Source organism: Podarcis bocagei (assembly GCF_964188305.1).
Source record: "Podarcis bocagei genome assembly, chromosome: 17".
NCBI classification, from domain to species: domain Eukaryota; kingdom Metazoa; phylum Chordata; class Lepidosauria; order Squamata; family Lacertidae; genus Podarcis; species Podarcis bocagei.
Window position 1 is genome coordinate 33,683,694 of NC_138143.1, and position 16,614 is coordinate 33,700,307.

Here is a 16,614-nt window from a genome sequence, read left to right on the forward strand (position 1 = left end):
CATTTGAGTTTATTTACAAATATGCATGTTGAACACAGGTGGTAGAAATAAGAACTTAAATGCTCTTACAGTCGAAAGGAAGCTATCACCAGGAATGACTAGCCATAGCAATAGGAAGACAGTGGAATAAATTGGCTCAAGAAAAGGGTTAGGCGAATGTAATGGTGTTCGGGGCCATTAATATACAGAATGAGATAATTCAGAAATGATAACTTACTCTCAATGCGCCTCACATATTTTTGAGCTCTGGAAAGTAGGAGTTCATGGAAGGAGACCAGTGACTGACACCACCATGTGGCTTTTATCATATTGTTCTTGAATGCACAACATGTAATGTCCTGTTAGATGGACTATTCAGGTCTGCCAGTTTTACAATTTTCACAGATTAGGTGAAATGGGAAACATTTCTTATTTTTTCTTGTTTGTTTTATGCCTACTGTTTGCTGATTTTAAGCCAAATGCACAGTCAATATTTGATTAAGTACATGGATTGAAGCTGATTTGATTCCTATTGAATTCATTGAAGCTGATTGAACTGATATCCAAGTACTGCAGCTTTTTGTCAGCTCGCACTGTTATGGTCTGAAATTTCTTTATCCTCCACAGCCTGCGCTAAAAGAATCCAGAACTATGTTACCAAGAAGATGGGAGAAGACTGGATCTTCTTGGTCCTCCTGGGCCTTGTCATGGCACTGGTGAGCTGGGGGGTGGATTACTCCAGTGCCAAGAGCCTGCAAGGTAGGTGGACTGACCCTTTGCGATCCCCCCCCAACTCATTTGTTGTTCACGGAGCACATTGTTTGCACCAAAAACCCTTCATTAATAACACAAATCGAGAAGAGTTGGACTTTAGGACATTCCCACCACATGTGGAAGTATGTACCTGTGGAGGTGCATCCTCTCCAGCATTTTGGTGAGACTCCTGGGCGTATCAGCGCTAGTTTATGTGGTGTTAGGTACCATCTGTAAGTGAGTTTCAGAGTGAGTTCTTTTCGCTGATATGGATTTAAAGGAAGGTTTAGACCACTTTCTAGTCCATTGGGTGGGGTTAATCTCATAGCCTATGTTGTCCTCCAGTTGTTTTTTGATTATGTCGAGGGGGTTTGTGGGATTTTGGAGCGGTATTTTGTCTATTGCGGATACCATCCCTTTGCCATGTCCCTTTGTTGTTAGGAGGAGGTTTTCGAAGGTTGTCAAGGGCCTAGTTGCTGCTGATTTTACTACTGGATTGTTTAAGAGGGCATGTAATTGGTGTATGTAACACTAATGTCTCACAACAAATGAAACTGATCTGTAGAAAACGCAACTTGAAAAAAGAGACAGTGCACATATTTTTGTAAACCAAGAAAATATATATATATATATATATATATATATATATATATATATATATATATAAAATTTTCTTGGTTTACAAAAGGCTTTCTATATTTAATATATGCTGCCACATAGCTGTTAAAGGAACAAGAGTCCTGCTCTCCCCCAATGCCAACCCTAAAACTATGCCAAGAACTCAAGTTTCATGAGTTGCAAAATAAGCTATGTTACTGCCGTAGGTCTTTCACCAGCTCATCTTCAGCTGGCAATACAGTGGTACCTCTGGCTACGAACTTAATTCGTTCTGGAGGTCCGTTCTTAACCTGAAACCGTTCTTAACCTGAGGTACTACTTTAGCTAATGGGGTCTCCCACTGCTGCCACCGCACGATTTCTGTTCTCACCCTGAGGTAAAGTTCTTAACTCGAGGTACTACTTCCGGGTTAGCGGAGTCTGTAACCGAAGTGTTTGTAACCTGTGGTTTTTGTAACCCGAGGTACCACTGTACTACATTCAGTGCAAGACCAGGCATGGCATTTCAGGTGCAGGGGGTCAAAAGTGATTTTAAGATTTAGGGCAGTTTTGTTTAGATGCTCATGCTTGGATAAATAGTTAAACAACAGGCAGCGTATTCATTTGTTGTGGCGGTTTATTAATACTTCAGAATAAGCACAGCAATTATTTTTTTCTTTTTCATTTCTGTGCAAAAAGGCTTTGAAATCTCCACTCAGCCATGGACTTGGTGCCCTTGCAACAACAACAACAAAAGCATTTAAGTGTTTTATCTGCAGCATCAACTCCCCCTCAAGAACCCCCAGATTTACCCCCCCCCCGGGTAGGGAAGCAAACAGTCAACTTGCTACAGTCAACTTAACCACCCCACCCATAGCTGTCAACGTTTTCCTTTTCTTAAGGGAAATTCCCTTATTCCGAATAGGATTCCTCGCAAGAAAAGGGAAAAGTTGACAGCTATGACCCCGCCACTGCTGTATTTCAGGGAGGCAGGGGATACATACTAAGATATTGGGTAACCATAACACTCCAATCAATTATGAAGCACACAATGAACATTTCTCTCCAGCACTGTGGCTGATGGGAATTGTAATCCTCAACATCTGGAGGGTGCCATGTTGGAGAATTTGGTTTAGTTTGCTGCTCGTTGGATTCTTTTCACGTTCTGAAGTTTCTGGCGTTTGTTTTTATGCTCCCACTACAGCTTACAAGTGGATGTACAACTCGCTGCACCCGAGTATCCCTATGCAGTACCTGGCCTGGGTGACCTATCCGCTCGTCCTGATCCTCTTTGCTGCCCTCTTCTGCCAACTTGTCTCTCCGCAGGCTGTGGGTGAGAGAGAGCAAGGGATGGGAAGATTTGCCTGTCTGCCTCAGGCTAAGGACGCCTCCTGACATCTTTTTCATTATGCATTTGTGATGATTTGTGCTGGCGATGCTGTCGGGGAGGTCATAAACAACCCCTCTTTCAATGCAGTTTGTGCCTGCAAAAGTTTGGTGGCAGTCACACTGCCATACCTGTCAAGTGTCCTGGGGAAAACGGGAAATCCTATTTTATTGTGCGAGATCGTGGCGGGCATTTAGGGTGCTACGCACTCTCACGACGCAATATTGCCCCCCCAAAGCACTTTGGGGGTCGTGACTGCAGCGTGAATCACGTGACTTGCCCAGGAGTTCATCCTTGAAGACACGTGTCCCGTTTTTTAATCTGAAAAAGTTGGATGGTGTGCACTGCTTCATTTCTAGTCAGGATATAACTTTAACATCCTGCTGGAATTCCGTCACTTTCCACATCATAAATGTTCTAGTTTATTTTTTGTCCTTCTTTGTTGTGCTATCGCTCCTCCAGAAAGCAATAACATGGTAGCATAGGGGAAGCATTGGAAAACCCAGCCAGGTGGGCAGGGTATTATTATTATTATTATTATTATTATTATTATTAATATAATGCAGAATAAATCCACTGCCAATGCACTGTTACTGTGTTAAGAACACGTTGCAGAAAATATACCTGCAATAAAACACCAGTGGTGTTTTACTGCAGGTATATATACCTAGAAGGTACTGTATTTTTTGCTCTATAAGACTCACTTTTTCCCTCCTAAAAAGTAATGGGAAATGTGTGTGCGTCTTATGGAGCGAATGCAGGCTGCACAGCTATCCCAGAAGCCAGAACAGCAAGAGGGATTGCTGCTTTCACTGCACAGCAATCCCTCTTGCTGTTCTGGCTTTCGAGATTCAGAATATTTTTTTTCTTGTTTTCCTCCTCCAAAAACTAGGTGCGTCTTGTGGTCTGGTGCGTCTTATAGAGTGAAAAATACGGTATATTTATTGCAGGTATATCCAGTTGCTGCTGGATAATCTAAGGGCCCTTAGGTTATCAAGCAGTAACAAATCCATTTCTTTTAAGCCTAGGCTTGCCCCAGTCATGTATGCAGTCTCCCCCCACCTCCCATTTTTAGAGCAAGAAGGGAGCATAGCCAGAGGGAGCTGATGTTTTCTGCTATTGCCTCTTAATTCCCTTAGGCGTTTTCCTCCCAGAAGATTGGGATGGGGGTGAGGGGGATGACATCAGGAGATGGGGGGAGATTAGTTGCAGAGAGGGGGAAGAATTTGGCTCTCCACATACCCCGTTTGTTCAGAACACCCTGCTTTCTTTGCAATAGGAGCCCACCTTGTTTTCAGCTAACAGGTGTTTGTCACCTGTAGTTTGAGCCTCTGTCTCTCTGCACAGGTGTGGCACAATTCCTCACCTGTCCTTTCTGCTTTGTTCAGGCTCCGGGATCCCTGAGCTGAAAACCATTATGCGGGGAGTCGTCCTCAAGGAATACCTCACACCCAAAGCTTTTGTGGCCAAAGTTGTAAGCCTGACAGCTGGCCTAGGAAGTGGGATACCTGTCGGCAAAGAGGTGAGCACCGCCGGGGCTTGGGGAGGGGAGAAGGGCAGGTCGCAGAAGGCAGGGGGTGTAATTCCGTTATACACTTCATTATACACCTTTAGGTGCCAGGCAAAAATGTTCCTCTTTAGCCAGACCTTTTGCTGATTGACGTCCAATGCCTTTTAAAAATGTGTTGGGGTGGAGAGAGGTTACTGGGTTGTTTTTGTTTTTATTATTTATTTTATGTTGTGATTTTATGTTGTAACTGCTCTGAGACCTGCAGGTATATGGTGGCATGCAATTATTATTATTATTATTATTATTATTATTATTATTATTATTATTATTATTATTATTATTATTATTATTGCTGGGGAGGCAGATTTCATCCCCATCACCTCTATTTCTGATGTTCAGGCTATGAGTGCTGTTGCTAGTGAAGCCCAGACAGCAGCACCTACACATAAGGGAAGTATTCTCAGGCTTGGGGAAACCCTGAGGTTTGCAAAAATAGAAACATATACAGTTTTACCTTGGTTTTCGAACAGAATGCGTTCCAGAAGTCCGTTCGACTTCCGAAACATTCAGAAACCAAAGCACGGCTTCCGATTGGCTGCAGGAGTGTCCTACAGCCATTCAGAAGCCACGCTGGACGTTTGGCTTTTGAGGCAAAGTTCACACCTGGAACACCTACTTCCGGGTTTGCGGCATTCGAGTTCCAAGCTGTTTGTGAACTAAGCTGTTCGAAAACCAAGGTACGACTGTATTTAAAGTGAAAGATGTTCTGTTAGGGGAACCCAAAACAGCCCATTGAGGACTGAGGGTGCTTAGTGGCCACGGAGTGCTGTCCAGCTGTTGGGGAAGAGAGAACAGAATGAAACATTTGGGATACAGAATAGCGGCACCCCACACTGCAACATTTTGTTGCAGTTTCCACTTGTGGCCATCTGTTTCCTATTGCCTTAGGAGGTTGATGGTGGCTAACTCAGCCACTCTAATTTCTTAGAGGGGGAGGCAGGCCAGGCAGAAGACTTGCCATTGGTCGAGCTCCTAGGAAGGGGCATGGGGAATGATGGCTGTAGTGGCTGTAGGGTTAGCAGGCAGAACTATAGGATTGGAAGAGAACTACAAGGGTCATCTAATCCAACCTCCTGGGGAAGGAGGCAGGTAGAAGGTAAGGTTGGAAGTTGGAGTAGTCCTAATGAGGACAGGGCCAGGAGGAGGAGGGCTGGGGAGAAAGAACAGGGCAGGTGGCTATAATAATAATAATAATTTTTAGTTATACCCCGCCCTCCCCAGCCAAGGGATAATAAAAACAAGCAATAATAAAAACAAGTTGAATGAATACAACTTAAAAACAAGATTAAAATACAACATTATGTGAGCTTTATCATGTGACCCAGGAGCTTCTGAGGTGGGGAAGTCTGATGCTCACACATTGCTTTGAAATAATAAGCAGCCGATCCTTTGACTGGAGGGCTCTCTCTCAGGCTCCAGAGGGAGACACAAACCTAACCTTCTTCCTCTCCCATTAAGGACCTTTTAACTCACCTTGTCATTCTGATTACATTTATGATCTTGCCAGCCACGCATGGGCTGCCTAAAGGTAGATTTCGAAAGTGTGCCTTTTCAGTGGCATGAGAGAGTCTTACAAAGATGTTGGTGGGTCTGGGAGTGATAAAAACAGATAGGAGAGGCAGAATGTTTGCTACTTTTTGGCATAAAACTGAATTGAATGATGCTCCTCAACCTTCCTTCCTTCCTTCCTTCCTTCCTTCCTTCCTTCCTTCCTTCCTTCCTTCCACAGGGCCCCTTTGTGCATATTGCCAGCATCTGTGCTGCCGTCCTCAGCAAGTTCATGTCCATCTTTTGCGGTGTGTATGAGGTAAGTGTTCTGCATGCTCCATCTGGTCTGTGATGGAGGCTGTCAAAGGGGAGGGGGAGCCTCAGAGACCCAGAATATTGAAGGCAGGACCAGAATGAATAAAAAACAGAATAATTCTAGACTAGCTGGCAAGAGGGAAATGACAGCAAGTGGCAAGTTTAGCTGTCTGTTACAATAAAATAAAATACAGAGGAATCCTCCAAGAATCACGAACCAAAAAGGCTTTGGAAGCTAAAATCACTCCATGCCTAGTCAAAGTTAGGGTCACCCTATTTTCTTCTTTAAAAAACAAAAACAAACAATCCTAAAATATCGGAAGCAAAGCTTGGCTCCCTGAAAACCACAGCTTCTTTGTAAACCAAATTGCTGGTTTCTAGACCATTTGCTGAAAAAGTTAAAAGGACTTCTGTCAAAGGATCAGAAATCAAAGAGGGTTTGAACAGGGATCCTGATAGCTGGGGATGAGCCTATGATAATCTGCACATCCTCCTATTCCTCACGCATCGCTCTACTTGTCCTGTTCAACACCTGACCTTGTAAAAACATGTATCCGCATTCTTGCAATCCTGAATCTGGGAAGTGAAATTTTGCAAAATGGGTTGGTCACTGCTACCCATATATATATACTGTGTGGTTGAGCAGCTGTAAATGATTTCATCGAGGCTTGTGCATTAGCAGCAGGCATCAAGACGTCCGGTGGGGTGATGGCTTTTAAAAATAAATAAATAACAACACATAAACATTACAGTAAGAAACGTGGTTGTTGTAAGCAGTTGTGTTTTGAGGCTGGCGTGGCTCCGGACGCTTATTGCACACAATGCTGCCTGGACGACTAAAGAGGCTTGAGCTCTGTAGCAGTGGCTGGCTTGGTGACTGGCTGCGCAATACCGTTCCAATAGCTGGTAACAACTGCCAGGCTAGTATGGAGAACTGGCACATAGGCTATATAGTATTTGGTGGTGCGTACAAAGGAACGGGGTCACCGTAGGTGCTGGCTGTGTGTAGTGACTGGCTCACTGCTCACTTCCTCTGTGAGAGAAGGCTGGTTTTGCTGCTCGCTGTTGCTTTGTGCTGGAGGAGGAGGAGGAGGGAGGAGAGGACTAACCTTGTGGCTGTGCTCCCTCCTAACACTGGCATGCTTCTCTCTGGCTGGCCTCTCTATTCCAGAATGTGCACAGGCAGCTCGACCTCCTGGTGGCGGCTTGCGCAGTTGGAGTTGGATGTTGCTTCGGGGCTCCTCTTGGAGGCAAGTGCAATTCCCGTATTTATGACAGGTGTTTACCCACCCCCCGCTCCCGACTGAGGAAGTTTCTGGAATGGAAGCCGTGTTTTCTGCTCAACTGACAACCGCCGTGGTGCTGCGGTGTGGTTCTTTTACCTCGTGTAACCCAACAGAGAAACACAAAATGCAGCGAAGGGACATCCTGTGGGAAATAGAAAGTGACTTTGGTGCAAGGATGTGTTGGGCAGGGAATAATAATAATAATAATAATAATAATAATAATAATAATTTATTACTTATACCCCGCCCATCTGGCTGGGTTTCCCCAACCAACTTGGACAGCTCCCAACAGAATATTTAAAAAACACAATAAAACATCAAACATTAAAAACTTCCCTTAACAAGGCTGCCTTCAGATGTCTTCTAAAAGTCAGATAGTTGTTTATTTCCTTGACATCCGATGGGAGGGAGTTCCACAGGGCGGGTGCCACTACCGAGAAGGCCCTCTGCCTGGTTCCCTGTAACCTTGCAGAGAGGAAACTGCCAGAAGGCCCTCGGAGCTGGACCTCAGTGTCTGAGCTGGACTATGGGGGTGGAGATGCTCCTTCAGGGAATGACATAAATCACATATGCCAATAATATCTAGCTGCCTCTATTTTTCAGGGACAGTCCCTGTTTTCCAGCTCTCTCTGTGTCTCCAGTAAATCACAGTTTCTCTTGGGGAAAAACTGGGGTGCTTTTAAAATAACATTGTTAGCATGGATACAGCTGGGGGTACTACCTTCTCTGTCATTCTTCTCCCATAACTGCCTATCCAGATAGAGATGAGCGGGAGTTTTTCCGTATCTCCATATTCACACTTCCCTTCTGAAGTAGCACAGTTCCATAACCATATTATATTTTTGCACATCGAGTGTGGCTTTAACTTCCCCATCTTTCCTTGTCCAAACTTCAACAAAGCAAGGAAAGCGTTGTACACCTATTCCACCATTTTCCATTGAATGTCTCCGAACTGCCCATATCTTGTTTTATTGCAGGAAACTGTGGAAATCCTACACATGTGCCAAGCGCTGCACTGGGAAGATGCTGCCTATTGTAGCTTCCTAGCACGTTTACATGCAGCCATTGACACATGCCCCAAATTTTCACGCATGACCATCTACTTGATAAATCATTGCAGTTTCCTACACTTCTGGGTTGGAGCTGTGTGATTTGTGAAATTTGTAACATACACTACATCTCTTAACCCCTTGAACAATTGATACCTGAAAACATTATTCACATGTGACTCTGGAAAGATGGGGGAATTCTGCATTTACAAGAGCTGAGGCCTTGTCTCTTGCATGAATCCCTTTTGGTATTACATCACCTTCTTGCTAAGTGCACCCAAGCTTATGTGTTGGTGAGAAATGAGGCGGGAACTCTTGGCATATACAGTGGTACCTCGGGTTACAAACACCTCAGGTTACAAACACTTCAGGTTACAGACTCCTCTAACCCAGAAGTAGTACCTCGCATTAAGAAATTTACCTCAGGATGAGAACAGAAATTGTGTGACAGTGGCATGGTGGCAGCAGGAAGCCCCATTAGCTAAAGTGGTACCTCAGGTTAAGAACGGTTTCAGGTTAAGAACGGACCTCCGGAACAAATTAAGTACGTAACCAGAGGTACCACTGTACAGGATCTTCCAGTGGGTTCAGTGTGCGTTGTTAGATAACATCTACGGTATTGATCATTCTTTGACACTAGCTACCAATTCTGTCACTCATTCTTCCCTTTCTCTGCTTCTGTGTCTCATTTTGTGTGTCTCTGTGTGTCTTTGTCTTTCTCTCTCTCATGTCTCTTCCACCAGTAGCAGCCATATTATTACACAGATGTCCTGACTGTGGGATGTGCAGTAGGGGTTGGCTGCTGTTTCGGGACACCACTGGGAGGCAAGTGAATGCTGGCTATTGTCTAACTTTTGCTAGAAACCTTGCATCGTTCCTCCTCCCCACCCAGCCCAAATTATAACCCATCCTCTAAATTCCTTTTTCTGATGCTGGCAGGCATCCAGGTTTGTTAGGACTCTTTGGTTGTTGTTTTTGTTAAACTAGAAACCCACAGTCTACCAAGTGCGAGACACACACAGGTGAATCAAAAAACAGGGTGCCTCTAGGCACAGGAATTTGCTTTTCAATACTGGAACTGGACATCCTTATCTCACACAAAAGACCACTCCTGGTTAGCTTTCTTCATTTCAGCAACCTAATCTATGTGGGGAAAGCCATGTTGTTCCTGCCATTGTTAAACAGTTGGGAGTCAGAAACCATTCCTGATCTACAGCAAATCTCCCAGAGATCTACGAGTAGACCCCAATCTACCTTCTTCTCTAGCTATATTTTTTTAAGCATTTGGTTTTGGATAACTGGCCAGCACACCCTCTACCCTGGCAGCACAGAAGCTGTTTCCATATTGGCTCATATCATTCCGGCCAAACACTTACCTTGGAATCATGTGTCCAGGGCTGATGCTGTGGTTCAGAGAAGCACCCATTAGTGTACCAGTATGGAAAGAAAGCAATTGGGAAGCAGTTCCCATTCCACTGAGCTAGCGGTTTCCAAACTTCTTTCTGGGGAACTCTGCGGTTTTCTTGGAAGTTTATCGATAGTTCCTCAATGAGACCATCTGCAATGTATCTCTGCAGCTAAAAAAGCCAATGTCGGCAGCTAAAAAAGCCAATGCAATTCTGGGCTGCATCAATAGGAGTATAGCATCTAGATCAAGGGAAGTAATAGTGCCACTGTATTCTGCTCTGGTCAGACCTCACCTGGAGTACTGTGTCCAGTTCTGGGCACCACAATTCAAGAAGGACACTGACAAACTGGAACGTGTCCAGAGGAGGGCAACCAAAATGGTCAAAGGCCTGGAAAGGATGCCTTATGAGGAATGGCTAAGGGAGCTGGGCATGTTTAGCCTGGAGAAGAGGAGGTTAAGGGGTGATATGAAAGCCATGTTCAAATATATAAAAGGATGTCACATAGAGGAGGGAGAAAGGTTGTTTTCTGCTGCTCCAGAGAAGCGGACACGGAGCAATGGATCCAAACTACAAGAAAGAAGATTCCACCTAAACATTAGGAAGAACTTCCTGACAGTAAGAGCTGTTCGACAGTGGAATTTGCTGCCAAGGAGTGTGGTGGAGTCTCCTACTTTGGAGGTCTTTAAGCAGAAGCTTGACAACCATATGTCAGGAGTGCTCTGATGGTGTTTCCTGCTTGGCAGGGGGTTGGACTCGATGGCCCTTGTGGTCTCTTCCAACTCTATGATTCTATGATTCTATGATTCTAATGTTGGACGAGCTTCCCTGGAAAACAGTTTTTTTCACTATTATAGAGTTTTCCTCCACTTTCAGTTCACACAGTAAAGACCAACACCCTCCATAATTTCATGTGAAGTGATGCACAGAATATGATCCACCAATCCTCTGCAATGCACAGGGTTCCTTCAGCAGAGATAGAGACGGTTTCCTCAAAACAGAAGGTTTGGAAACCCCTGTGCTGTTGAAATTGGGAATTGTTTCTTTTCGCTCATGCTTAGCCTTAGCTGAAGGAAACTGAGTTAAGGTGAAACAGTTCAAACACAACAACCCTGCTGTTATTTTCTCTCTGCTACTTTTGTAAATTCCTGTTAATTCATGCGCTGGGGGAGTCGAATTCAAGGTAGTCTCAAGTGACTTTGGGAGCAGGTTGTGGTTGGGGAGAGGAGCTGTTATGCATTGCTGAGAACATCCTTCTTCCCCATAGGTGTGCTCTTCAGCATCGAAGTAACTTCCACCTACTTTGCAGTTCGTAACTACTGGCGCGGATTTTTTGCCGCTACATTCAGTGCCTTTGTTTTCCGAGTCTTTGCTGTCTGGAACAAAGACGCAGGTAGGATTCGAGGACAGACTTCCTTCCTAGTCTCTGCTCTGACTGTACGTCCTCCTCCATCCCAAGGGTGTCACTGCACAAGCGACTTCTTCAAGGTTGTAGGGATGGAGGGAGAGAGTCAGGTGAACTTTTTTAGCATGCTGTTCTAGCGCTGTGCGTTGCTACCTCTTCCAGTTCTTACATTCATCTACACGACAGGCAAAAGCATAGGAGCCAACTCCTAGGGACCGAGGGAGCTTCGCCACTCCCAATAAAATATTTGAATGGGGTGTGTGATCGAATACATGGGGCGGGGTTTACTTGCCCCCTCCCCAAAATTTTATTCAAGTTGGCACCCCTGGTCAGAAACATCATCCTCACGATAAAGGTAAAGGTAAAGGGACCCCTGACCATTAGGTGCAGTGGTGACTGACTCTGGGGTTGCGGCGCTCATCTCGCTTTACTGTCCGAGGGAGCCGGCGTACAGCTTCCGGGTCATGTGGCCAGCATGACTAAGCCGCTTCTGGCGAACCAAAGCAGCGCACGGAAATGCCGTTTACCTTCCCGCCAGAGCGGTACCTATTTATATACTTGCACTTTGACGTGCTTTCGAGCTGCTAGGTTGGCAAGAGCAGGGACCGAGCAACGGGAGCTCACCCCATCGCGGGGATTCGAAATGCCGACCTTCTGATCGGCAAGTCCTAGGCTCTGTGGTTTAACCCACAGCGCCACCCGCGTCCCTCATCCTCAGGATAGTTTCATGCATATATGGAGCCGATTGCTTTGACCGCCTTGCTAAACAATTGCGAAACCTGCACTGGCTAGAACATCGGTTCACATTACAAACAGGAACAGTGGTATGAAACCATCACTGTCCCCACTGTTTAAACAATGTCAGTCCTATTCAACCTGCCTCCAATTTTCTCATTGTTGTGCTGTGGTGTTCTTGGAGGCCACAGAGATTTTTCTACTAGTTTGCTTGCCTTTGATATCCATATAAATGGCAGGCTATTTTCAAGAGGGGATTTTCAAGTGGGTTCAGTATTGGACTTTTCTGGTACAATGCAGGAATTCATACCAAAACAACAGGATGAATAATTTTTGAAAGGGCAGCTGCTTCCCTCTTCCTGTTCTATTAAATTGAAAGAGGAAAATGTGTAAGGATGCCAAATCAAAATACTACATACCATTTGGTGCTGCTTGTGAGTCGGAACTGCTTCCAGATGACAGCAACAACAAAACCTTTTCTTATTGAAGTGCTCTTGAGGCTAGAAGTATTCCAGGCCCGTCCCAAAACATATCAAAATGACATCCGCATTACCAAGTCTTTTCAAGTGAGGTGCTAAGAACTGTGGCAGTGCTGAAAGGAAGGCTTCTGTGATGCTTCCATGCTGTCTCTTGTGTTTGCACATTGATATCCCATATTTTTCTAGGCTTTCCGCCACCCCCGGGGCTCCTGCTTTCTGTAGTGCACATTTAAAATTCTCTCACATTCTATTTTTCCACAGTCATAATTCCTCCTGTCTTTCTCATCCCTGCTTCACAGTCACCATCACAGCCCTCTTCAGAACCAACTTCCGCATGGATTTCCCCTTTGACCTGCAGGAGCTGCCAGCTTTTGCCGTAATAGGGTAAGCCCAAGGGGACATGGGTAATTGTGATGCAAAACGATGCAAGGCGAGCGTCCCCCATCCCCCCCCCCTGTCGAAAACTCTCTGTATAAAGCAGAGTTGCTGCTTGCTTAGAGTTCCCTGGAGGATCCAGGATAGACACAACAGCATTCAGCAAAAGGGAAAAAAACCTCATTGCAGTGCTTCAAGCAGCCATTGAATGACTCAGTACAGAATAGAAACATCGTCGTGTTTTTCTCATGAGAAGTTGTTCCTACAAGGTGGCCAGATGCAAAGGAAAAGAGCAGCGCCCCTGAATGGCACCTAGGCGGGCATTTTTTGCGGATGCGGCTTGCTGTCGCGAAGGGTTGAGAAAAGCTGGCAAAATTCCCGCTTGCACACAACTTTCAAAGGCACTCTGGGATCCTGCTTGCTCCTGGCCACCACAGCAAAGAATGGGTTTCGTTTTCTCCTTAATCAGCCTTGGAACTTGCTTTCGTTCACTTATCAGGGCTGGGCTGAGGAAAAGGGGCCTTTTAATTTTTTTTAAAAAGCCATTTAAAAACAAGTTCACCAGTTGTTAAATACTTGTTGAGCTGAAAGAAACAATCCTCTCCCCTCCATCTACCCCTTTTGTATCTCTTTCAAACCTCATTTGTCTCCCTTACAATCTTCCCCATGGACAAAATGACAGGGCTTGCCCAAGGGCTGTGGGGTGGGAATGAGGTTGTGGCATCCTGAGGTGGTAGAATGGCCTGTAATAAGGCAGGTAGTGGTTCACGTTTTTTAAGAGCTCTCCTGATTTTATTTTTATAATCCTTACAACAAATAGAAAATTAGGGGTGAACAAAGTGAGTCTGAGCTCACTGATGAGGCTTGGTCTTTTTTTGATGAGAGAGAGAGAGAGAGAGAGAGAGAGAGAGAGAGAGAGAGAGATTTGTGTTTACATGGAGGAGCATTAAAAATACAGTGGTGCCTCAGTTTAAGAACAGTCCTGTTTACGAACTATTCGGTTTACAAACTCCACAAAACCAGAAGTAGTGCCCGGTTTGAGAACTTTACCTCGGTCTAAGAATGGAATCCGAATGGTGGAAGGGCACCGGTGGTGGGAGGCCTCATTAGAGAAAGCGCACCTTGGTTTAAGAACAGTTTCTGTTTAAGAACGGACTTCTGGAACCGATTAAGTTCATAAACCGAGGTACCACTGTAGGATTAACCAGCCGCAGCTTGAAGTGGACAAGACCCATCTCATTCTGCTGGATTTGCACAGACCAGGCTCTAGGGCAGCGGTTCTCAACCTGTGGGTCCCCAGATGTTGTTGGACTACCACTCCCATCATCCCTGAGCTCTGGCCTTGCTAGCTAGGGGTGATGGGAGTGGTAGTTCAACAACATCTGGGGACCCACAGGTTGAGAATGGCTGCTCTAGGGTTTGCTTGTTTGGTACCTCTGGATGTGAACAGGATCCATTCTGGAGCCCCGTTCGTATCCTGAGTAGAATGTAACATGTGTCTGCGCATGTGCAGGTTGCGTTTCACTGCTTCTTTGATGTCATTTTGAGCGTCTGCGCATGCGCGAGCGATGAAACCCGGAAGTAATCCGTTCCGTTACTTCCAGGTCGCTGTGGAGCGTAACCTGAAAACGTTCAACCTGAAGCATATTTAGCCGGTAGCCCAGGAATGTACAAAGACAAGGAAAAGTTTCTTACCATCTGCTTTTTATTTAGAGAGGGGCTTTGGAACCCAGCCTCTTAGATAATGGCGTTGTCCCGAGTGAATCTCCACCCCTTCCTTCTTTCCCACTACCTCATGCATCATCCCTACAGGTGCTGACAAGCGCCCTCTGCTTTTGAGCTCTTTGCTCTCATACTTTCAAGGCTTGCCAGGTTCTGGGAGAGGGGGGATCTGGAATGCTTTGTAAAGACACTGTGTTTGCCAGCTATCGCCCTCCTGGTGCTTCCTCCTCCTCCTCCTCTCCCATTATTTCCCAACTTTCCCCCTCATCAGCTTCTGAGCTGAGACTTCCCTCAAACCCCTGTTGTAATTCTGAACTGTCTTCCTCTTCTCTGGAAGGGTCAGGCTGGGGAGGGGGTCTCTACCATTCCTCCTCTGCCCGGTCCCTGACAGCTGCCTAAAGGTAAAGGGACCCCTGACCATTAGGTCCAGTTGTGACCGATTCTGGGGTTGTGGCACTCATCTCGCTTTATTGGCCGAGGGAGCCAGCGTACAGCTTCTGGGTCATGTGGCCAGCATGACTAAGCCACTTCTGGAGAACCAGAGCAGCGCACGGAAACACCGTTTACCTTCCCACCGGAGTGGTACCTATTTATCTACTTGCACTTTGACGTGCTTTCGAACTGCTAGGTTGGCAGGAGCAGGGACCGAGCAACAGGAGCTCACCCCGTCGCGGGGATTTGAACCGCCGACCTTCTGATCGGCAAGTCCTAGGCTCTGTGGTTTAACCCACAGCGCCACCCGCATCCCAAACTTTTATGCTTATCCTTGCTTAAAGAATAAAGTTAGGCTTTGGGGAAGAGGGTCCTAGGGTTCATATGGGCCCCGAACATGATCCAATGGGCCTCTTCTTATGTAAATCCATACACAGACAATTTTCAAAAGTTGGCAATGCCCACATTTATTTTATTTTTTTAAAATTCCTTTGCTGTAGGATCTGCTCTGGGTTCCTTGGAGCGTTTTTTGTTTACTTCAACCGGCAGGTGGTTTTGTGTGTACGTCGACATACGGCTCTAAGTCAATTCCTAACCAAATAGTGAGTATGCTTTTATAGAGTTATTCTCCTCCTTTGCTCAAGAATAATGGCAGCAGGACCTACCCAGCCCCTGTACCAATGACCCTGCTCTAAAGCCCAGCCAGTAGGAGCCGCTGGGAAGTAAATCTTCAGCAGCAGCATCTGAAAAGACCCTGTGCTGCATTGTTTTTTTTTATAGGGAAGATTGGGATTTTCATTTTAACAGAAACTGTATTGGTCATGGCGCAGGAAACACTCTTAAATGTAGAAAGTAAACAATAGTCTTTCATGAGTGTCGCTTTTCTTTTGGAATAAGTTTAAGGGAGGCTGCCAACTTAAATACCACAATGCCTTCTTGCTTTGCAGAAAGCAGATATAGTTGAAGTCAGGCTAGAGACCCTGACAGAGTTCATTGGGCTTAGGCGAGGCGAGGGCAGAATTGCTCTCTGGTTCGATTTTGCAGCAGTTTTTCTGGGTTTGATGTATGTTGGCCCTTAACTTCTGTTTCTTTTCTATTCTAGCCGCCTTATATATCCAGGGGTTATAACCTTTGTGATAGCGTCCTTGACATTCCCCCCAGGCTTCGGGCAGTTTATGGCTGGAGAGGTGAGAATATTGCTATAGGTCCATCAATGCCTAAAGCCTATTTCACAGAATGAGGGGTACAGTTTTCTCAACCTAGAATTTGTCTGTGCCTCGTTTTCCATCAGCAGTAGCTTCCATCAGCTGCGGGGGGGGGGGGGAACACTTCTCTACTGATTGTGCTGTCACTCCATTGGGGAGTGAACTAGCACCATTCCTCTCTGTTTCGTGTGCATGCTGAGAAGGAAAGTAGTAGTAATCCCTTCCTACCTTGCATTGACTAAAAGAGGTTAGGGAACCTCAGGCCCGGGTGTCAAATGTGGCCCTCAGGGCCTATATGTCTGGCCCTCAAGTCACATCCCCTCCCCCACCTCCCACTGGCACAGTCCCTAGAGCACTTTGCTGTGGGTGAAATGTGCCCTTGCTGATGCATCTTGTGCATGGAAAGAAGTCCATGTGGGATGTACCTAGACA

The 16,614-nt window shown here is 45.7% G+C and overlaps 1 protein-coding gene across 5 annotated transcripts in view; it reads left to right on the plus strand.

The window, feature by feature from the left end:
* CLCN1 (chloride voltage-gated channel 1) overlaps positions 1 to 16,614 on the plus strand; it is a 105,008-nt gene that overhangs the window by 67,371 nt on the left and 21,023 nt on the right. For 3 of the 5 annotated variants that reach the window (XM_081176256.1, XM_081176253.1, XM_081176255.1), the window contains exons 3-11: positions 607 to 738; positions 2,533 to 2,661; positions 4,104 to 4,237; positions 6,015 to 6,092; positions 9,170 to 9,248; positions 11,097 to 11,222; positions 12,748 to 12,832; positions 15,478 to 15,579; positions 16,080 to 16,164. In XM_081176256.1, coding sequence (XP_081032382.1) covers positions 607 to 738; positions 2,533 to 2,661; positions 4,104 to 4,237; positions 6,015 to 6,092; positions 9,170 to 9,248; positions 11,097 to 11,222; positions 12,748 to 12,832; positions 15,478 to 15,579; positions 16,080 to 16,164 — 950 coding nt within the window. Of the gene's footprint in view, positions 1 to 606; positions 739 to 2,532; positions 2,662 to 4,103; positions 4,238 to 6,014; positions 6,093 to 7,259; positions 7,339 to 9,169; positions 9,249 to 11,096; positions 11,223 to 12,747; positions 12,833 to 15,477; positions 15,580 to 16,079; positions 16,165 to 16,614 lie in introns of all 5 variants that reach the window. The other 2 variants (XM_081176254.1, XM_081176257.1) reach the window with 1 other exon arrangement.